This window comes from Mauremys reevesii, linkage group 10 (assembly GCF_016161935.1).
Source record: "Mauremys reevesii isolate NIE-2019 linkage group 10, ASM1616193v1, whole genome shotgun sequence".
NCBI lineage: Eukaryota > Metazoa > Chordata > Testudines > Geoemydidae > Mauremys > Mauremys reevesii.
The window spans coordinates 12,516,709-12,540,933 of record NC_052632.1 but is presented as its reverse complement, the minus strand read 5'-3'; the positions used below and the strand labels follow the sequence as shown (position 1 = coordinate 12,540,933).

Genomic DNA, 24,225 nt, shown 5'->3' with positions numbered 1-24,225 from the left:
GGGGTCCTACTACTCCTGTGGCTACCTTTGATCTGCACAAGTATTCAGAGGTAGAAGTGGGCAAACCACTGATTTTTTGGTTTGGTGGCAGTTCTGGAAAAAAAAAAGAATCAGAAAACCCCCAAACAGTCTGGGTCTAAATGAATCTAAAGGTTTTCAGAACTGAGTGAATCAAAGAAAAGCCCATTTTGGGTCTGTTCTGGGGGAGGCAGGGAGGATTTGAAAGTGGGTCTCCTACATCTCTAGTAAGTGCCCCATCCACTGGGCTAAAGGTGATGTGGAGATGCAGATCGGGGGGAGGGAGGGGGGAGAGGAACGCCACCTCCTCTTCCTCTGGCTGTTTTGTGAATGGCCAAAACAATCTGTGTCAAATTCACAAATATTTTCCAGTTGACCCAAACTGCATTTTCTATCCAATAAACTGTTTTCCGAAAAACTTTGCCCAGCTCTATTCACAAACTCTATTCTACATGTAATATAACTTGTGTACATGATATTGCACAGGCAAGCGTAAATTATGCACAGACAGAACTTGTATATAAAGTCTCTGTCAATTGCATGCTTGTGATTAGAGGACAGGTTGAAGCCCCTTTGAAAATGTGTCCTCCAGTCTCTTGTCACAGTGTACCATGCCTGATTATTTTAGCTTCCAGTTCTAGCAGACAACCCGTAAAGATGTGGATTTGGGAAACGAGGCACCGTATTCAGGTTTTCAGGAGTGAGTTTTTGAGAGAAGAGCCTGTCTACATCAGGATAGTGAGAAGTCTCTTCTGCCCTTTTCAATCTATTGATGACAGCTGTGAGGGAGGTACTGGGACTGCGCTGTGACAGCAATGGGCTCAGCTGCTGGGTGAATCAGGGTGTGTGGGAGCACTCTGTGACTCTCCAGTGGCCACCCACTCTAACCAGCACTTGGAGTGGCTTTGACAAGCTCTAGAGTAAGCCATGTTCATTGCTTTATGTCCACAACAAAACATTACCCATGACATGAACTCAGTGCTTTATTTGTAATGAATGAGGTGCCAGCGCTCAAGCAATTAGGTGCCGGGACTCAAGCAACTTTTTTACTTTCATAAGCGATGCAGCAAGCCCAGAGGTGCCGGGGCTCTGAAGTGCCGAGCCCAGAGGTGCCGGGGCTCAGCTGGGGCACAAATTAAACACTCTGTGAAGCCCAAGAGATGGTAGTGTGGAAATAAATAAGGCCTGCCAAATACACCCTGCCTTTGCCCTCCCAGAAAGCTCAGGGGCATTCATTCTGTCTGGCTCCAGTTACTTGCTGGGAGCATAGACTCCACATATCAGATCAGACTGTTGGTCTACTCAGCCTGCCATCCTGATGCCAGCAGTGGTCAGTATGTGATTTTTCAAAGGAAATCAGACACTCCACGACATGCACCTGAGCAAATGTTCAAGTCTGCGCTTGTGGGGATGGGGAAATTCTTTGTTTACGATTGCAGGCGAACAGTATGTGCTCTGATGCATGAGGTTTCATCAACTTCCATAGCTCAAATCAGGCTTCATTAAGAGCGTAACCATTACCACACTGGATGTCGGCAGTACCCGCTGCATCAGCCTATAATTAGAATAAGAGCTGCTAGTATTAGAGGAGTTATACAATGACCCAACTCTCCTTTAGCGATGGTGGAACCAACCAAATAACCTGCAGTCCTGTCTGACTCCTAATCCTCCCTTTTTGCTCTTCCTCTCCTGCAGATCAACAGCCTTTGGCATCCTCAATGGTCTCTGCAAGTTTGGTGCCATCCTGGGGAACTCTATCTTTGCTTCCTTTGTCGGGATAACCAAAGTGGTTCCCATCCTTCTGGCCTCCTCTGTGCTGGTTGCAGGAGGCCTGCTAGCCCTGAGGCTACCAGAGACTCGAGAACAGGTCCTGATGTGAGCAATTGGGCAGCAGGGAAATGAAGAAGAGCTACAAAAAAGAGCCATGTCTAGAAAAATCAAAATGTCCATTTATCCTTTGCGGTGATACCTCAGCTATTGGGGGGGGGGGAACAACCCCTAATTTAAGACCACTTCCCATCCATGATTGGCTCTTTGCAACCAGGGTACATACACACTGCAGAACTTTGCTCATTTGCTTTAGATCCAAACCACACTAGGGAGAGACTGAGGATCTCTCCTTCCCATGTAGGCATGGGCATAACTGACACAAAATATTAACAGGAGCATTGTGTGTGCAGGCATCAAAGGGGAGAACAGATTCAAACCCTTATATGCCCTGGATGAATTGCAAGAAAACATCTGCATTTCCAAGCTGTTTCAGGCAATTAGCATAAGCTGTCCTGGCTTGCAAAAGAACTGGAAGATAGTTAACAAACCAACTCTGCTGAGGTTAGGTCTAGCTTTGGGGTCAAGATTTCCAAACATGACTAGTGATATGGAATATCTTGATTTTGGGGGGCCCAAGTTGAGACACCTTTCGGGGGCCTGATTTTTAGAGGATAAGTGCTCAGTGCTTTCTGAAAATCGGACCCTTTATATTGTCTCTAGTTGGGGCACCCAGAATCACTAGTCATGTTCTTGATCTGGGATTTTTGTTTAAATAAAAAATATATGCTATTTCAATTTCTAATTTTAAATCTCTATATTGTTCTCATCAAGAAGAATCTGAATCTAAAACAAAACTAAAAGCCAGTCCCTCTAATCCAAGACATCCAGAGCAATCCCTAGGAAGAGACATGTCATTCTTGTCCAGTCAACAGTTCTTTAATGGTGTTGATTTTAGATATTTCTATAATAGGGATTTTTTTTTCTGCCTAGTTCTGTTTAAGAGAAATTGGCATGATGTTGGGGATTCTGCAAACCAAATGTGTATATATTATGCAGTGTAAATAGGGGACAATTTTTGTTTAAAGTCTAGAGTATGGTAACTACTAGAATTTACCAGCATTTTAGCCATATTAGTTAAGGAAAATGATGTTTGAGTTTCCTATAGATTTGGGTCTTATTAAAGCACTGTAAGCACAATTATTTATAGCCTTGTAACCTGATGTCTAGAGAATGCACTTAGCAAACTTTCATTGTACAGTAAATTTAATTGTCTGATAAGTGGAATAATTAAGTTTTAAATCCTGTAAAGATCGTTCTTGGAATTCCTATATTCCTCATATGACATGACTTTGGCTTTGCCACACAACTAGACACAAAGAGATACAGTAGAATCTCAGAGTTTTGAACACCAGAGTTACAAACTGACTGGTCAACCATATACCTCATTTGGAACCGGAAGTACACAATCAGGCAGCAGAGACAAAAAAATTGCAACTACTGTACAGTACAGTACTGTTGTTAAACGTAAACTATTAAAAAAAGGGAAAGTTTAAAAAAGAGATTTGACAAGGTAAGGGCATGTTTCATTTAAATTAAGATGGTTAAAAGCATCATTTTTCTTCTGTATAGTAAAGTTTCAAAGCTGTATTAAGTCAACATTAAGTTGTAAATGTTGGAAAGGCCAACATAATGTTGTATTCAGAGTTACGAACATTTCAGAGTTATGGACAATGTCCGTTCCCGAGGTGTTCGTAACTCTGAGGTTCTACTATGCATGTTCAGTTGCATTTTTGTTTCTATTTTTGGAAGCAAGAATGAAAGGCAAAAAAAATAAACAATCTTCCACTGCTCATGACAATATAGATAATGCTAATCAGACCATTAGCAGGTGCAGAGGCTGGCTGACATCTAATGGGAACCGATGAGTCATGGGAAATTTGTGTCACTATGACAGTTGGTGACATAAAAAGCTGTTTGGTACCATTGCTATTGTCAGGTTTGATGGAGAAGTGGTACAGTGCAAAGGAAAACCAAGGTTCCCATTTGCGCTTTTAAAAATCACTGGTTCACGTTTGAATCCAAGCTGAAATTTGACAAAATCCACAGGGATTTCCCCTTTGCACAACGCGGCAGCAGTGAAATGAGTTATAATGGCACAGTTACAATGCAATAATGCATCTTACTATACAGAAACTACTAGGGATGATCACTAATTTGGCCAGCAGATCACTAGAAACTCACATGCTGATTGGATTCTGGAGTTATGTGGATCACTTGCTCTTTCTTTCTCCTTTTTTTCTGATCCACCCACTGAGTTGAACTGCTCTGTCCACGTCCTCCCTCTCCTCTTTCATGACCTCCAAAAGCCATACTGATCTCCCCTGCTGGGTTCCCTGCCTTTAAGGCTAGGAAAGAGGCCACTCTGAATCCCCTATACCTGGGGTTAAAGACTTTAAAGTCTAACTCCTCCACTGCACAGAGGCAGTTATATATAAGCAGTAACTCACATTAATATTGTTCTCTAATAGCTGCGGGATTCATTCATGGCACCACTGTAAGGAGTATATTTTCTACAGTAGAAGTATGCAGAGTATATGTAAATCATGGGAAGCAAATGTTTCTGTGACTTCTTGCCCCTGACACTGAATCTCCATTGGGTTCCACTGTTCTGTGGTCGTCTCAAGCAAGGAAATTGCAATAAGTAATTGTGAAGCTCCCAGGTTACAACTGGCTATAGTTTTTTCAGATTTCGGTTGAATCTTATGAAAGTGACAAAATCATGAGCTGCTGTAATAATTCTAGGCTTCTTATGCCTCATGTCTTCAATTTATGGATAGCTCTGAGTTTGAACCCTTCTCTACTAGTCTTCAAAAGGGCTAGGTCCAGCTTTCTTCATGCACATCACATGGTCCCTCGGAAAGGCTGAAGCTAATGCTGCTATGTCCTTTTAAATATGGCAGCAGTACTTTGCTGCTTGTGAGGATTGTGTCCCAGAAAGCAGTGTTCCCTAAAAAACATCCTATCCTTTCCCACCACTGGAGGTATCATAGAATCATAGAATATCAGGGTTGGAAGGGACCTCAGGAGGTCATCTAGTCCAACCCCCTGCTCAAAGCAGGACCAACCCCAACTAAATCATCCCAGACATGGCTTTGACAAGCCTGACCTTAAATATGTATTTCAGCACTGAAGAGATCACAGACTTCCTTGTGATTAAACCACAAGCAGGGTGACTCACTCCATTTGTCCCAGTGTATTTGGGGAGAATGTTTCATGTTCTGGGCGATTGTGTTGCATCACTCTGTGATGTAGAGGTCATCTTCAGTTATTTTACTAAGCATTGTTAGTCAGATAAGTGTGTAGTGGTGGGACATTCCAAAGTACTAACCTGACCTGATTGTGTTCTGCACTGACTTTGTACAATGACTGTAGCCACAGTGTTTATGTTGAAAAACCCATCAATTCGCTTCTCAAGAGGTGGAAACTGAGATCTTCAGTTATTGGAAATAGGAGATGGTCACTGAAACTTGAGAAGCCTTTCTTCTTCCGGGGATTAATCTTTCCCAGAGTCTGCATGGTGGATTCCAGAGGTTTATGGGGACAAAGTACTAAGCAGTAGACAGTGGGTATCAGGCTTACATTAGCCAGGGGCATCAGCTAGATGATATAATATGCCTGTTGCATCTCTAATGTCTATGAATCAATCACTCAGAGAATGCATCTTGATGGCTGGTACAGTTCTTGTCTGTGAACTTTGGACGAGGAGTTCACCAGCCCAGTTCTAACATGAGAACTTAGACACACACACTGCACCCGATAGCTAATATCACAATTGTCTGAGAAGGGATGACACAGTGCTAGGGATATAACAAAGACTGTAGCATGGGGGAATAAAGCCCAGCTTGTTCTTATTACAGAGATCTGTCAAATCCCTAAATACACCCTCAGCACATCCTGTTTTTTGTTCACCTGCAGCCCAATTAGCTCCCTGTAAAGCTGCACCCAATCATCCAGTGATTTTATCCTCACCCTACTGTAGGGATCGGCAACCTTTGGCACATGGCCCATCAGGGAAAGCCCCTGGCCAGTTTGTTTACCTGCAGCGTCCACAGGTTCGGACGATCGCAGCTCCCACTGGCCACAGTTCGCCATCCAAAGCCATTTAGAGCTGTCTAAACTTGTGTGTATTGTATGTTTCTCTGTAAATAATATCCAGTGTGGTACATTTAATGGAATGTTTCATGTAGATGTTCTCTCAGCTGACTCTGTATGTGTGAAATGGCCAATTCCATTTCCTTGGTTTCTTTTCTTTCTTTTTTAAATTTTTTTGGTTTGATCGGTGTCTGACTGTCACTGGAAAATGGAGTCATTGCAATGGACTTTGTTTTTGTTCTGTCACATTAAAATCTGGAAGATATAAAACAATTCTTGCTGTGTCCATGCTTCAATGTATAGCTCGCCTTCTTCTACTGGGGCTGTAGCGGCTGACTTTTCACCTCAAAAATAAGGGTCTTCATTTGATGTAGGATACCTGTATCCTCCCTGCCAATTCCAACTTGATTAAGTCTCATTCCTACCACTGTTTTGTCAGGCCTCATACTTTCTAATGTACTGTACAGGAAACCTCTCGTCTTGATAGCAACCGATGGAGAGGGCACCCAACAAAAACAATGACCTCCAGACACAGCTAAGTTGTGTCTTCTTGTAAGAAAATACCTCATAAATGAACATTTCTCTTTATAAGCTAGTACCACTGTCACCGTGCCTCAGTGGGTCACAACGGAGAATACCAAATTCAAGACAAACTTCTGAGAAACAGGGCAGGATACACACCAAAACTGGTGGTTATTCTCCCATAAGATATACCAAACCAGCAACACAAGTAAACTTCTGTCTCATTGCACTGGCTAACAAGAAGTCAGAAAAGCATTAGGTCCTTAGGCATTCCAGTCCTGGATTCAACAGTCAAACACTAGACTTAAAGATGAGTGGTTGTTTAAAATCAATTTAATCAAACAAAAGGGTTCTTCTGATCCAAAAGGACCAGCCACATACCCAGGTCAATATACAACTCAGATCTTACCCAATAATCACGCTGTTGCCAATCCTTTAGTATCTAAAATCTAAAGGTTTATTTATAGAAAGAAAGAAAGAAAGAAAGAAAGAAAGAAAGAAAGAAAGATGAGTGTTAAAATTGGTTAAAGGAATCAGATATGTACCACAGTTGCAAAGTTCTTGGATCAGGCTTGTAGCAGTGATGGAATAAACTGCTGGCTTGCTAAGTCTCTGGTTGCTGCCAAATCACTGGAAGGTCCTCAGTCCCTTGGTTAGAATGCTCCCATTAGTGTAAGTCCATAGTCCAGAGGTTTGAGCAGGAAAGAGGCAAAATGGAGATATTTTCAGGGCCTTTTATAGCTTCTCTCGGGTGAAGGGAAACCCATTGTTCTCACTGTGGAAAATTACAGGTAGCAAGATGGTGTTTGGGGTCACATGGGCAAGTCACATGTCCATGCCTGATTTTGCTCAGTCACAGCAGAAGACATTACCTATATTCCAGATGGAATGTTCACAGGAAAGTTCATTAAGTGTCGATATCCCATGGTCCACTGTGAGTTAAGTGTTCCTTGATGAGCCATTTAACTTGAATAGTACCTTCAAGATGTGCAGGCTAAATACCTTGTGGGTGCTACTCAGGAGCAAATATTTGAAAAACAGGTACAGAGCCAATACTCATAACTTCAAATACAAAAATAATACATGCATATAAATAGCACAATCATATTCAGCAAATCATAACTTTTCAATTGATACCTTACTTGACCCACTTTATACAAGATTTGTTGCAATTATATAACAGTGATAGCAACAATGATCTACATGGTCATATTTTAATCAGCTAACGTCACAACCACCAATCTAAAACAAAGCTAACACACACCTCAATATTGCCATGGAGTCATCCATATTTCCACCTGCAATTATATGTAGACATGGTTTAGGACATGCAGACATCTAAATACTCAACTGTGCTTGCAAATCAGGTATGTAGACATCTAAGTGACACTTTCAGACTCAATGGCTTTCTGTGCAAAAAAGGAGGCCAGATTGACAGACAGGAGGACACAGAGTTGTAGACAGACTAACACATAGTATATATGTGTACACAAACTCTGAAGCCATGTACATTTATTATTCATCACAGAGCTCCATAACTGTATGTACTTGCCCTAAGGAGCTTACAATCGAATTAAAAGAACATGTGCTACATGGGATGACAATTATGCACAAGGCAGCATGGAGATATCATCCACATAGAGATCAGAGCAGGGAGTCTGAAAAATAAGATTTGAGCTATATCTACTATATAGGATGGGGTGCCGGGCCTGCTGCACAAAGTTCAGTTCTGGACATAGACTTCAGTGAAGTTCAGAGGGGTTTGGACCCAGGGTTTGACTTTGAACCATCTCTGATGTGGTGCTAATTAATTTAGTGTTGCTGAAAGATGCTACACTGAGTGCTTAAGTTCTCCAGCTACAGAACAGATGCAATAGGGTGACCAGACGAGATGAAGAAAATATCAGGACACATTGGGGGGAGGGCTGCCGGTGGAGGAAAAAAAAAAAAGCAAAGTGCTGCCGGAACGTCTGGTCACCCTAAGGTGCAACAATCTAAAGCGAACCAGAGAAACATTCAAGGACAAAGAAACATAGCACCTTGCAACTGGAAGAAATTAAACAAAGGCCTGGTCTACACTAAGGGGGGGGGGGGTCGAACTAAGGTACGCGACTTCAGCTACGCGAATAGCATAGCTGAAGTCGAAGTACCTTAGTTCGGGCTACTCACCCGTCCAGACGCCGCGGGATCGAAGTCCGCGGCTCCAAGGTCGACTCCGCCACCGCCGTTCGCGGTGGTGGAGTTCCGGAGTCGACCGAAGCGCGTGGGGAGTTCGAACTATCGCGTCTTGATTAGACGCGATAGTTCGAACTCCGAGAAGTCGAACTCTCCATGTCAACCTGCGGTAAGTATAGACCTACCCAAAGAGGTAGCTCCGGCTCCATTGGTAAGACAACTTTCCTAATCTGAGATTTACCCAGGCGCCTCAGCCTCCCGGTGGACTGCAGTTCTATGAAGTGAACCAAAGCAAGCATTTTTCTAAGTGAGCGGTTAGGGACTGAACTAAGCTGGTCTCCGCTGGGAGGCACCCTCGGTATATCTTACAATAACTGTGCCTGCAGGAAGGGTGCAGAGTTACAGAACCAACATTTTATAAGCCCCTTCTGTGTATTCTGTGTTTATACAGGGGATTGTGCATTAGCAGCCACCATCAAAATCATTTGCTTAGTAGAGGCATGTCTTTAAATAAAGGCCAAAGAGATTTGCACTGGAAGCCTTGGAGATGCTTTAAAGTGGTCCTTACTGCGGGCTATTTGACATTCTGCATAAGGAAAAAATCTCAGTAAGTAGGAAAATCCCATATTTGAATCTATAGACAGATTGGACACAGGTTCTGTACATATTGGTACCATCATCTGACCTTCTCCGGCTTCTCACTTAGTGGCTAGAAAATGCCTACTATTTTAAAACAGGCTGAGATGCTCAGTAATCACCAAGAAATGACACAAATGTCTCAGATGTTTTCCCTGTGGTGCCTCACCCAAAGTGTGACTGTTACAGAAGCTTTGGAGAAAGAAATAGCAGTGAAATTGAATCATTTTCACCAACTATGAAAATCAGGGGTAGGTCTAAACTGTATACCTGAACTGTGAGGTGGTTTGAAACTGGAAACTAAATCTGGATCAAGATTATTGGGAAGCAGTCCCTTTTTTATTAGTGGCCTCAGATCTTAATACCCCTCTAATATGGAACTTTCAAAGTTGAGACCAGCTTCTAAACTTTGCAATTTTGAGTTTCTTTCTGTTTAAAAAGCTGGAAAGGGGGAATGATTGGCTCAGAGAATTGGCAATAGGAGACAGAGTCCTTGATTTTGAAGTTGTTGGCTGAAACTGAGCCCAATTTGGTAGCAAAAAAAATCCTTGCCATGTGACGGCTGTTCAGAGGTCTATAGGAAATGAGTTTGTATTTCTCAGTGCAGTTCCTAGTGAACAGGTGTCTATCACAAAAGAAGAACTGATCAAGTGATTTGCAACAGAAGCACTTTTCCTGCCACCTTCAATGCACAGACTGGATTTACAGCACATTATAATACTAATATTTATATAGCAGTTTACATTTTTAAAGCACAGTGTAAAAATTAACCAACTACTACTTATATCTCAAAAGTTATAATTCAACTGGAGAACAGTTTATTCTGTAGCACCTGCTTGGCCTGTTATAGTAAATAAAGACCATATATATTTGTACACACATATACACGAGCTAAACTATAACAGACTTTAATTCCATTTTGTCTCCGCTGATTTTCTCTCAAATTCTTCCCCATCTAGCCTCTGAAATAACTTCTCTTTGGTACCACTAGATGGCAGCACATACACACACAATAGACTGCTGGCCTACCAACAAAGATCAGAGAAAAGTCTTCTTATGTACATTGTGGTAGCTCCCAGGACCTCTAGTCATGGGACAGGACCTCATTATACTAGGCACTGTACAAACAGAAGAAAAAAAGTCAGAAATATGCCAATATCATTTAACGTGGAAGAATGGAATTAGGAGGGAACCAAAGTCTCAGGGGATAGTCCCTCCCCTACAGGCTGAGAAGGGTAACCTACTGGTGGAATTAATGCTGCTGTTCCTGTGCTGCCTCCTGGACTAGCAGAGGAGTTCTGTCCATTTCTCTATGCTTATTCTCTTTAACTGATTCATCTCTTTTCCTCAAACCCCCGTCTTGGCAGGAGGAGTGACCTTCTCCCACCCACCACAAAGGATGTGTGTGGGGGTGCATGCGCACAGAGAAGTGGGTTGTGGGAGGGAAATAATGGGACTTGCAGCCATACTAAGTGGCATAACAGAAGCAGAAGGACTCAGCCCAGGAGGCCAGATCATGCCCTATGGATCTCATCCTCCCTATACAGCTTGCCCTGTCTCTGAACCCCCGTCATGTCCTTGGTCTCATGGTGAAATTGCCAATGACAGTATTAACTCCTGAGCAGATTTCCTCCATGCTTTCGAATGTCCACTTAACGTCCCCTTAAGGGAGAGCTCCAGGAGGTAATACCCACTGGGTAAGCCATGTAGCCCCCAGCTCACAAGAGCTATGGTGACTGGGACCTGGGAAGAGACCTCATTGGGCAGAAGCAGCTCAGAAGCTCAGGGACTCCTAGTAGATAACCGAGGTCAGAAGCCCTGAGAACCACCCACAGGTCAAGGGATCAGTGCTATTTGATTAGGTGAATATCCTGCTTCTTCCTTGCTGGCCCCACCTCTACCCTGATGGAAGAATTTGCTGGGAAGTCCAGAGGGGAATCTCACAGAGCTTTCACCATCTTGCCTTCTCCTAGGTTTTCCCGTGGGAGGCACAGGATCTGCCTAAGGAATTTTTGGCTTTTGAGGGGTGATTTTTCTTTCAGTGCCCACATAATTCTCTCTCTTCAGCCAAGGTGTCTCCATTGGTTCAGTAACCACTGGAGATCCCTATCAAAGTTGTGCTTGTAAATGCAACAAGCTGATCTGCAGCTCTGAGCAACAATCCAAACACAATAACAAATTCCATTTGCCAAGACAAGGCAAAAGAATTGAATGCGCTTTCACAGCTCTGTCAGCTCAGCAAGTACGGCTCTAAGTTCCCTTGGGTCGAGTCAGTAGCAATGCTGAGTAGGAAGCTGCCACGCAATCATTGTTCTTGACTATGACTGAGGTTGAAAGAGATAGAGCTGTTTCTAAACACAGTGCTTTTCTATGGCCCTTTCATCTACCACCTGCATTTCTCCTCTCCCATTAGAAAGGAGAGTTACATAAACAACCAACAAAACAGGAGTTTTATTTCACAACTGCACAACCCCATGTAACCTGAGCTGCTCCTAATCTTCTGCCTGCGACAACAGTCTTGTTATTGTGACTTTCCCTATCTTGGCCAACATACCCGGGATTGAAGTGGGGACCTCCAGAGCTTTAAAAACACAAACAAGAAGCACAAGCTGCTACAATTGGAGCCTAAGAGCCACTGATTGCTAGCTAAAGGCTGTAACAGATGCATATACCCTGCAGACTGGGCCCAGAGTAGGAGCTGTAACACGCTTACCAATGTGTTAGAGCAGCGGGTCTCAAACTGTGGGTCGGGACCCTGTAGTGAGGCGGCCGGGCTCCCGGCCGCACCTGAGAGAGAGGAACCGGAACAGCCACCTCAGTGGGCGGAGCCACCGCCACCTGTTCCCGCCCCCCGGAAGTCAAGGGGCGGGACCGGAAGTATAAAACCCCGGCCCCAGCGCTCAGTTGGACCCCAGCGGCCGGAGAGGACAGACGCTCCTGACCGGGCTCCTGCTGGACCGAGCCTGCCCCGAGCCAGGTACCCTGACGTGGACGGACCAAGCCTCCCTCGAGCCAGGTACCCCGAGGTGGACTGGCCGAGCCTGCCCCGAGTCCGGTACCCCGAGGAGCGTCCCAAGCGTCCCCCTGACCCGAGTCCGGAGGAGCAGCCCGACCGAGACAGCCCTCAGCACGCCGAGGAGCCCATGGTGTGGGAGCCCGCTGCCGAGCCCAGCGATCAGCAGGTACCCGAGGAGGGGGAGATGGAGTGTAGCCCGGGGGTAGCCGACCCCTGTCCGGCTAAGGGCACCAACGTGCCCATGTCAGTGTGTTGCGGCCAGGATCCCCACTGACTGCAGCGGATCCATGCCGCTGTTAGGGCCCCGGGCTGGGACACAGTGGAGTGGGTGGGCCTGTGTCCCCCCTGCCACCCCACTCACGGGTGGCAGCCTCCCCCTCCAACCAGCGCTCCGGCATCGTAGCCTGCACTTACCTGCTGTAGCTCAGCTCCTGATACAAGGACCTGAGCCCTGAACTGTTATTGCTGTAGCTCAGCTCCTGATACAAGGACCTGAGCCCTGAACTATTATTGCTGCTCAGCCCCTGCTATAAGGATCTGAGCCTAGAACTGCTGTGTTGCTGCCCCGCCCTGACTAAGGGCCTGGGCTTCCTGACTTTGTTATTGCTCAGCTCCTGCTACAAGGACCTGAGCCCCTTGAACTATTGTTTGCTGCCCCGCCCTGACTGAGGGCCTGGGCTTCCTGACTTTGTTATTGCTCAGCTCCTACTGCAAGGACCTGAGCCCCTCGAACTATTGTTTGCTGCCCCGCCCTGACTAAGGGCCTGGGCTTCCTGACTTTGTTATTGCTCAGCTCCTGCTGCAAGGACCTGAGCCCCTTGAACTATTGTTTGCTGCCCCGCCCTGACTGAGGGCCTGGGTTTGTCTCATTGACTCTGTGCCGCTCAGCCCGGATGGAGGGTCTGAGCTTAGAACTGTTATTCGCGGCCCCGCCCTGACTGGGGGCGTGGGCTTTATTGACTGCTTGCCTTTTGTTCAGCCCCTGCCTGAGGGGCGGAACCCCTGGACCTTCGGAGACTGATCACTGACTTAGGCCGTGTAGTGAGGCGGCCTGGCTCCCGGCCGCACCTGAGAGGGCCGAGCCCCAGCACCGGACTGTTACAGACCCCAAAGTGGGTCACGACCCTGTTTTAATGGGGTTGCCAGGGCTGGTGTTAGACTTGCTGGGGCCCGGGGCCAAAGCTGAAGAGTGAGGGCATCAGACCTGGGTGGTGGGGCTCAGGTTACAGGCCCCAGGCCTGGGCCTGAAGCCCTGGGCTTTGCCTCCGCCCCAGCCCAGGGTGGCGGGGCTCAGACTTTGGTTCCTCCTCCTGGGGTCATGTAGTAATTTTTGTTGTCCGAAGCGGGTCGCGGCGCAATGAAGTTTGAGAGCCCCTGTCTGATATGAGTGTGATGGCTACAGGTTTAACATTCACTAACTTTTGGCCCCATATTTAAATCTGGTCACAAAAACGATCTTTTTAAAAAAATGAAACGCAGCCGACATGGAAATCTTTGACGTTATCTTTAAAACAAATTTCAATGTAAGCAGGATTTTTATTCAAACGGGGTCCAATCCTACATCTACTGAAATAAAAAAAATATATTTCTATGAGCTTTAATTGACTCTGGATCAGGCCCACCTTCCACAGCTCCTGCCCTACTGTTGCAACCGCAAACAAAGGTATTAGGCTACTTCCTGCAATGACTATAAAGGGAAACCGACCAGTCTAATGTGACTGACAAAGCCCTGTTAAATGCAAAGAGGAAATAACCAGCACGCATGGTGCAAAGTAAATTTGGTTTAAAAAATTCTTTGTTTGAATAATCTAGTAGAAGGAGGGAGATTTTTAAACCACTCTGTCTCTCTGTCTATCTATAAGGTACCTGTCATCTGGGTATTTAAGTGCTGATGCCAACAGATTAATTTTATACTGACTGTCTCTTCTTGAGATTCAAAAGACTGAGTTTTCCTGGAAATATTTTTGTTTCACAACAAAGGAGTGAAGCAGACATCCAGTCAATATACAGTATTCAAAAAGAATTGACTTGAAAGAGAATTGGCCACATTCCTCCATAGTGTAACCCCAGTAAAGTGAAGGGAGTTATGCCAGGGATGAAATTGCCCAATATTTTTCATGAGGCGTCAACTGTTCTCTATGACAAACCGCCTCAGGCAGGACAACTACTGGAGCAGGTTCAAAGGGGCCTGTGTGAATTCAGAAAGAGCTGATAATATTTCTCCAGAGGGAGCTCGTTCTTAACTTTGAAATCTTCTCCTTCACGCTGAGAAGCGAATCTTGCACTTGGCTTTCAAAATCTTCAAGTGCTGAATTTAGCACTTTTCATGCTTTTTATTCCAAGTTCACAACAAGCGGAATAAAAAACCTTTGAAAACTTCCTAGCAGCACCTTTCCCTCTCACAACCCCATTATCAACAATCTGCTCCACAACAACCAACAATGTACTGACAGGACACAGTTATATCTATACGAATATCGATATATCACCAAGAAACAGGGCAAACTTTTGGCAATCTTATTTTGGCCATATACAAACAGATCTGAATGCAGTTCCCTGTCTGGCACGGACTCCTTGTGTAACCTTGGACAAGTCACTTAATTTATCCGTGCCTCAGTTTCCCTTCTATAGAAAGGAAATAATAAGGCTCTCTTTGCCTGTCTTAGAGTAATAGCCGTGTTAGTCTGTATCCGCAAAAAAAACAGGAGTACTTGTGGCACCTTAAAGACTAACAAATTTATTTTAGCATGAGCTTTCGTAAGAAGTGAGCTTTAGCTCACGAAAGCTCATGCTAAAATAAATTTGTTAGTCTTTAAGGTGCCACAAGTACTCCTGTTTTTTTTGCCTGTCTTGTCTCTTAGGGCATGGATTTTCTCTTGCTGTGTGCATGTGTAGTGTTTAGCATAATGGGGTCCCAATTTCAGTTGGCACCTCCACATATTGCTAGAATACAAATAAATAATATCAATAATAATAATAAAAGTGCATAGATACTACAATATTGGGCACTCTGCAAACACTGACAATAGACAGACAGACATTTATAGTTTTTTTTTTAGTTTTGACATGTTTATATTTGGCCTTTTAGTCTGACCCTCTTACCTTTCTAGAATTTACCTCTGATCTCAGCCTGTCCTTCCTCCAGTTCAGCTGTAATTTCTGTCCTATCTTTTGCCATCTCTGTATAACTGAAATCCCCAGCAGGTGTCGTTGGCACATGTTGGTTTCTTCCTGGCTACCATGTAAATAATTGACCAAAACCTTGTCTATTCTCAGTGCTAGCAGTTTGCTTCCACTTTGGTGACAGCTTTTCCCTTCCCCTAAAAGGTTTCCTAGTGCCTAATCAATGTAATCCCTCGCATACAGCCAACCCAGGATTGGGGATGCAGAGATGAGCCCAGCACACCTCCCTGCCATCCTGAGCTGTCTCCTTGCTCCTCAGCCATAGCCAAGGGGCTGGCTTAAAGTTTTTCAGCTATTTATTTATTGGATTTTCTTTACCTGGGATCCTCAATGATTAATTTAAAAGCCTGCTCCCCTTAAGTGCCTCATTCTAATCAGCCCATACTACTCCTACTCACTCTGTCTCAGCGCCCGCTCTGCTCAATAATATGGTGATGTGACTTGCAGACATTACAGGTATCCAACATACTCCATCTTGATCCATTCAGGCGTGGGGAGGGTCCCCAGGTTCCATCCCTGAATATTCACAGTTGTTCAAGAACTCCAGACACTCCCAGGAGATAAGTCTCTGATGTGAAACATCATTCTGACCTATCGACGTGTAACACCATCTACGCATCCCAAAAGCAAAAGGTAGCCCTGGCAGAAGCAGCACAAGCTTCCCCCGCACTGCCCTACCAATGTGTGTCAGTCACCTCCACTCAAGACAACCATCTGGTGCTCTATGGTTCTTCAGCGCCACCTCTACTGAGACGGTCAGTGAGTGGCATTGTTGTGCTGGGACCCTGTTGTGCCCAGTAGTTGAGCTTGGAGCACTTAATGCCTACCTGACCTCTTGGAACCATGCTGAAGTCACCAGTCAGCCTTCAGATAGGAACAGATTTCAAGCACTAATGATCTCAGCTACATTCAATCCAAAGATTACTAAGGCCTGGTCTACCCAAGGGGGGGCGGTTTCGAACTAAGGTACGCAACTTCAGCTATGCGAATACCGTAGCTGAACTCGAACTACCTTAGTTTGAACTACTTACCCGTCCTGACGGCGCGGGATCGAAGTCCCCCGTCGAAGCTCCCCCGTCAACTCCGCCACCGCCATTCACGGTGGTGGAGTTCCGGAGTCAAAGGGAGCGCGTTCGGAGTTCGATATATCGCGTCTAGATGAGACGCGATATATCGAACTCCAAGAAGTCGATCGCTACCCGCCGACCCGGGCGGGTAGTATGGACGTACCTTAAGTGAAAGTCTCTATACTCTGTTACTAGTTCTCTGAGCCACTCAGTCCCCCAGACATAAGCCCACTATCCTGTGCAGAATAATGTTTAAAAAATCATAGAAAAAAGAGAGAGAAACGATCTAATTAGGTCTTCTAGTCTAGCCCACTAGCTCATACAGGTTTGGTCCTTTACTGTCAATTTAACATTTGTTCAAGATAAACAGAAATGAAGTGAGAAAATAGATTCCTGCCTGATGGCAAATCAAAGCCCCTTTGTGTCTAACACAGCAGAGAAATTGATCAAGACGAGTTCATGCTGAAGTGGAGTTTACCTCTGAATCATTACCAAGGTCATTGCAACCTTCGGTTTTCTACTGTGGAGGGAAAATTTACCTGGGATGAACTTTGTAGCTGGGGTTTCCACAGAGAAGGAATTCAAGGACAAAAGGGGTACAGACTATAAATACTTTTTGAAATCTTCACTGCAGTAAATCCATGATATCTGGTGTTCAAATCAGCATTTTTGAAGCTACTATTTCTCATTGTCCTTCTACTTTGATCCCAGAGTAAAATCATTGTGTGGAATTTTTGACATCACAGTCAGCTCTGCAGAAACCAATAGAGAGTATAAACATAATCATAATGCTTGGTGTAGATCAGGAATCAGCAACCTTTGGCATGCAGCCCATCAGGGAAATCCGCCGATGGGCTGGGACGGTTTGTTTACCTGCAGCGTCCGCAGGTTTGGCCGATCACAGCTCCCACTGGCTGCGATTCGCCGTTCCAGGCCAATGGGGGCTGCGGGAAGCGGCGGCCTGCACATCTCTCAGCCTGCACCGCTTCCTGCAGCCCCCATTGGCCTGGAATGGCAAACTGCGGCCAGTGGGAGTTGTGATCAGCCGAACCTGTGGACGCTACAGGTAAACAAACCATCCCGGCCCACCAGCGGATTTCCCTGATGGGCCGCAGGCCAAAGGTTGCCGATCCCTGGACTAGAACATGCTCTTTGAATGAAAGCTCAAGCACACAGCAGAGAGAGGAGTGATGATGAGATTTACAAACTAGCTGTCCTTTAAAACCAACGATTCATCCCTGATTAAGGTTATTAAGCAGTGAACAAAATATCCAAGTCTCAGACAATATGAAGCAAAATTACAGTGTCATAAAACTACTAATTACCAGCCTCGCAACTTACGCTATTAGCCAAGAATAATTATTACCTACAAGGAAAGCATGGACCTTTCAGGGAGATAGCATCTTAAATCACAGCAAACTGTAATTTAAATTGAAAGTGCAGAAAAGCCCATAATGGCGTAGCTCGCTGCTATCTGGCCAGGTGGTATCATTACACTATAGTAAAAGACAGCCTCAATCACTAAACTAAATACTTGCAGCCTAACACGCCTCAGTTCCATTTTCTCCTTGTCAGATTGTGTAATTGATATTTGCATCGGTGGTACCAAAACAAAAAAAATATGAAGGTGTTGATAACTTTGCAGTTGCCATCTCTTAAACCTTTCAAGAGGTTGTAGGGACTGGATGGCAGTGAAGGCCTGATACTCTCATAGTGGGATGTGTAGTAATTCACCTCTGTGCCACCTACTCACACCCAACCCCCACCTGTAGTGAGTGATTGTTCCTGTACCTACAGGCTGTAGTTGGGAGCTGAACTTTTGATTTCAGTGAGGTCAGGATTTCACCCAAAGTATGTAAAAGTTTCACCCTCCACAATTATGGAGCTGAGTCTGGTTCTCTTGGATCACTCTTCTCTTTCTGCTGTTTCCAAAGGAACGCTTCTGTAGCCAACTAGCCGTATAGAGTACACAGTGTCTGCAGGGTGGAACAATTGCCAGGATCTTTGTTGAAGCACTGATGACTGTAATCATTGCTTGTCCTTGACCTGTGCCTTCTGAGCCTATGCAAGGATTGAGCATAGTGGAGGGCTTTGCAAATCTCCTGAATTAGGTGGTCATTGACAATAAGACTGATTCCCCTTTTCCACAACTAACATCAAGTAACATGCAGTAACTTTCATTCGAGTGCCACTCATTCACATGCAGACAATCTAGGCAAACTGCCCCTCAGCCATAGCTCAGAGCCTAGCTTCAGAGGTGCCTGAAATGCCAAGGGCTTTAATCTTCTCCATTGCAAGTTTTGCTTTCATGAATGGTAATGGGTCTGGTTGGCTGGTGAGATGCAAATGTCCCACAGAAATAATTTTATTTCTAAAGACTTGACAACCAGGACTTGGATATTTAAGTTGCACTACAGAAACAAAAATGAGAATCCATTTGTTGAGAGAGTCTTCCTCTCAGGTGCCACATAATTGTTATCCGTTCTACCTCCAAAGTGACTCAAATCAGCCTGGTGACATTTGTCACAATGAAGGCAGTTATTAATAGGCTGCATATTTATGAGGCTCCTTTACAATGCAAATTGCACTTCTCACTGAGCTGCCTTCATACCAGCTTTTCGGCCACTTTATCTGCATATTCCTGACATCTCACACCTGCATGGCATGAATTTCTTAAGAGGAAGAAGGGGAGAAAAAAACAACCTCAACTGGTCCTCTCCAGAGCTCAAAGTCTGAGGCAGCCAAAAACAAAAAAAAACAAAATAAACAAAAAAATTACTCAGCTGGAGCAGAGTTGCAGAGCACACACTGTTCTAGTAAGAATGCAAACAAACAAGTATCCACAGGATAATGTAGAGTTATTATTAATGCAGTGAACAGGATGAGTCCCACAGAATAACTAATATATTGGGCACTATTTTTCATTCCATCCTTACCTCAGGGGAAGTCACTGATGCTCATGTCACCGACATACATCCCTTTGTCCATCTATCGTCCACCTAGCCACTTGTTTAGCCATTGATCTGTCTGCTCTCTATTTAAATGCTGGGAATGGAAATAAGATTCAGTTCAGTTCTATCCAAGTAAAACTTGGACTCTCCGAAAAGACTGGAAGGGTTGCCTGTTGGGTTGTCTATCAGGAGAATCTTGCTAGCCTTCCATAATGGGGGGGAAGTCCAGAGCAAGCAGACAGATCCCCCAACATGCACTATAAGTGACAAGAATCAGGCTCATCCTGACCTCCAGCGGTAAGAAATTCCATAGATGTGAGCCTTCCACTGAGAATGCTTCACCTCCACTATCTACGACAGCTCTGTCCTCACTCCATAGAGGGAGAGGCAGTCTCTGATGGTCTATGGTGAAGTAGTATTTTCTTCATGTCATGCTTAGAAGGAGATAGGTATCTTCATGATGTACCAGTTGCATGGCCTTCATGGCCTACCCTGGGTAGAACACAGTGCATTAGTCTAGTCAGGAGGTGACAAAAGCATGGAACATCATGGGTAGGTTTCTCATCCAACATGACCTGGAGGCTGAATTATGCCATGAAAACCTTCATAGATATCCTCATCGTAGAGGATGAGGTCATAACTCCTACCAGTTCCTCAGATGCTTTTCTCCTTCTACTAATATCACCTCCATCATACTCTGGTTGACTTGAACCACACAGGTTACAATTTCCTTCGATACTATGACCTTCTGTACTAGATACAAAAAGGTTGTTGATTTGGGTGCCATTGGCTTATTGATGGCATTCTAGACTATAGCACCACATCAGTTCCACCTTGCAGCTTTACATAAACAAGTTGAATAAGAGAGAAGGATAGATTGAGCCAAGAAAGACTCTAGATGCAAGAGTCCTTGGGAAAGAGAAGCAGCACCTGGCAAGGACTTTCTTGGGACTATCAGAGAAGAATGAGTAAGGTCAGGTTAGTACAATTCTGTCCACATCTGCAAGGTCTCATAGATGGTTCAGCTACATCAATGTTTCCCAAACTTGGGATGCCGCTTATGTAGGGAAAGCCCCTGGAAGCGGCAGCCAACACGTCCCTCGGCCTGCGCCACTTCCAGCAGCTCCCATTGGCCTGGAGCAGTGAACCATGGCCAGTGGGAGCTGCAATCGGCTGGACCTGCGGACGCAGCAGGTAAACAAACCAGCCTGGCTCGCCAGGGGCTTTCCCTACACAAGCGGTGTCCCAAGTTTGGGAAACACTGAGCTACCTAGTCTTTATATCAAAGGCAACCCTCACCCCCAAATCATCAAACAGTATTAGCATGAACACTGAAGCTTTGTCCATCACTGCAAACAGCACCACCTCCATGCAGTGTCTGAGCATGAACTCTGATTGAAAGAGAGGTCTAAAATATTGACAAAAGGTCAAATATTCCCGAAGGAGCATTTGGAGACTAGGCTTTCCTTGGTGAGATTGTTAACGTCAAATGATGGTTTCTGAGCATGGTCTGGACTGTTGAACATTTCAGTGCAGGTTGTAGAATGATCTCACTAAGAAAGGAATTGACAATGTTGGTGAGAATTTGCAAGATTTAAGTGATCCCTGTGCCTTGTCCTGGCCCACTTCATGGGGAAGAATTTCATCCTAGACCTTTCAGTAATTATGAGTGGCATGAATACACTTCGCAGGTTGTGACATGGACTGACTTTATTCCAGTTCCTCTGCTTGTTCTATGGGGTCATGCTCCAACTCTCTCCACTCCGATTTCCTCAGATTGTGCAGATTTTCCTCTGGAATGTCTGACGTGGGTTCTTCACAACAGGAAGCAGTTTGACATGCATCTGACGAAGTGGGTATTCACCCATGAAAACTTATGCTCCAATACGTCTGTTAGTCTATAGGGTGCCACAGGACTCTCTGTTGCTTTTTACAGATCCAGACTAACACGGCTACCCCTCTGATACCAGAGTAATATCTTGCTGACTTCAGATCTGCCACAATCTTCTGTTTGACTTTTGTTGCCAGGACCTGTATGAACTCTTTTTGAATTGTTTTTCCAAGGTAGTGATGTGTGTACATTTCTTGGGTGGTGACTCTTCTTAGATGCTCCTGGAGTACAGTATCAAACTCAACCATCAGCTCCACAATTTTAAGGAAGTTTCCATTGTTTGGCACATACAGCTGATCTGAAGTGCCACGCAGTGTTAGGTTTTGGGTAGCAAGCATTCTCACAATGGCAACAAGCCTTTTCAGAACATTTTACCAGTAAAGAGACTCTGATGCAATCTCTTGATGCTGATCATCTATGATGGCCTTTAACCTTAATCTCAACTCAAGCTCTTTCCACCTATGGAATGCTCTCTGGTGATTTTGCTGCCTTTTCATGGCATGCCAGATTTCTAGTCAGATTTTTCCAGTCCTTTGTTCTTGTAGAACCCAATGTGGCTGGAACATTAGACTGGAAGAGTTTGCAACAAAAACATGTGCGGCATTCTGGGTTTTTGAGTACATAAACCATGGCCTCTCCACTTTGTCACCATTGGAGATTTCGCGCCAGTAATGTGTTGGATGGAAACTTCTATTGTCATTGTCTTTGGAGAACATGAAGCTTTTCACTTGCTGTGGCCCATGCAGTACAAGGAAGTCCCTCAGGCTACTGCTCAAGTGGGTCCACAGTCCTGGATCACCTAGACTTAAGGAACTAAACTCAGCAGCAGCTGTTTCTTGCACCTTCACCACACTCTTCTCTGATCTACACTTTTCTTCAGGAATGTGCATGGTTACATCCATTTGAGATGGAGATATGGATGCTGCGGTAGCTGCCAGGTCACCTGCATTCTGACTAACTAGAAGATCAGACATCTCCTCACCACTCACATCCTCACTGGGACCGGAAGGCTCATCGTGAACATTTGTGTCTATGTATCTCAGGAGAGCTCCTTCCTGCTTAGATAGAAAAGCTTCCTTTGCTTTCTTTCTTTTTCTGAATGCTTCCCCAGAGAGGTGTCTTCTTCTTTCACTCATAACGGCTGTTCTGTGCCAGCTATAGTGGCTCTCACTCAGTTGAAGGGGACAAATAAGCAGGCTGGTAGCAGGGCCTGAGTGAAGGAAGATATCAGCGTCTTAAGGGCCTAACTGGCTCCTACTACTTCAGCTGACTGCCTGTTCTCCTCAAGTGGGTTCAGGGAAGCAGCAGGAAACAGGAAGCTCCCTGAGAACCTGGTGTTAATCACTCCAGGCTCCTGGGGGTGCTAGAGAGGTACATAAGAGGCTCCTCCCTCCTCTCTCTCCCTGCAGCTCCTGCTGCTTTCTGTTATTCCCTCTCACCTTTTCTCCTGCCCGCAGCCCGCCTGTTATGTCTCTTGTGCCCTCCTTCCTCCAGCACAGCACTCCCCCATCTCTGTGCATCTAGAGCAGAGAGAATACATATGCACCAGCAGCAGACACAATTTTCTACACTCTGGGTCCTAGTGACGCCTCTCCCCCACCCCCAGTCTGGCACCTGAGGCAGCCGACTCAGTTCACCTTATGGTAAGGCCAGCCCTGGAGAGGACACCCCACTGAAATATACAGACGCGTCATGGGTTTTAAGACAGCCACAACTAACTGCTATTTTAATGCTTCTAAAACTGGTTTGAAGTCTTCATAAATGTATTCCACAGTGTTCCTCTGATTTTGAAGGCAAATCAATCCCCCCGTACTTCAGTGTAGCAATGTTTGTGAGTGTCAAAACCTTGGAGTCACTTACACTAGGTCGTCCCTGACTGTTATGAACAATTTTATTTGATGTAAATTTGTGTCTACATACTATGGGATCTGGTGCTACTCCAGGTCCCAAAAGCACTACTAGTATGTGCTTCTGTGCTTTTCTTTAAACGAGCTTAATTCTAATTGAAGTCAATGGGACTTAAGTGCATGCTTAAGTGCTTTGCTGAAGAGGGATGGATTTAAGCATGTGCTAAAAAGTTAAGCATGTGTGTAAGGGGTCTGCTGAATCAGGGCCTATGTATCTAAGAGAAATAGAGAGTTACAGAGCAGCTGGCAGTGCTGCCTGCGTATCAGTGAGGTTTCTATCCAGTGACCAGGTGAAGGAGAGGAATTAGAAGAGGGAAAAATTGGATTAAATTAAGGGGAGGAAAGGAGACAAATAGCTGTTCATTGAGTAGTGGACATTTGCAGAGTGACACATTCGCTCGCTTTGATGGAGAGGCATCTGTTCTATATGGATGTTTTCTTCCTTCATGAGCTTCATTCTATCTTTGGTTATGAATGATGGCTTAATAGAAAGCCCATCAGAATAAACATCATTTCGTTCATACTCCATAAGCAAGGAGAGCAGAGGCTCCTGGTCTTCTGATTTATGTCAGTTTCTATAATAACGGATTTTCTGGGCTGGTTTTGAAAGACAGAGAGAAAGAGAGCATAGACACAGACAAAACCTGTCATTTCCAGACATAACAATGGGAGTTTATTGAACAGATAATAAGCTTGCCTTGTTTTCCATTTGCTTTTCATCTCAGAGGTGAAGCTAAGGCATCTGCAGCCAGTGTCAATTAAAATGACTTATGATTTGGACCTGCTTTGTTATAGATTGTGGGGTGCTCTCTTTCTTTCTTTGTCTTTTTCTTTCACTCCCTATAGGTCTAGAAGTCCGCATGGTTTGGAGGTTAGGGTATGGAGATTTCTGGGAGTCAGAAATCTTGGGTTCTATGGCTGGCTCTGGAACTGATTT

General features: G+C 44.8%; 1 protein-coding gene across 8 annotated transcripts in view; it reads left to right on the top strand.

Moving 5' to 3' along the window:
• The window catches only part of SV2B (synaptic vesicle glycoprotein 2B), a 116,174-nt gene extending 112,930 nt beyond the window's left edge, over positions 1-3,244 (top strand). For all 8 annotated transcript variants that reach the window (XM_039493173.1, XM_039493170.1, XM_039493171.1 and 5 more), the window contains one exon: positions 1,714-3,244. In XM_039493173.1, coding sequence (XP_039349107.1) covers positions 1,714-1,897 — 184 coding nt within the window. In that variant the 3' untranslated portion in view covers positions 1,898-3,244. The remainder of the gene's footprint in view (positions 1-1,713) is intronic.
• Positions 3,245-24,225: the final 20,981 nt, after the last annotated feature.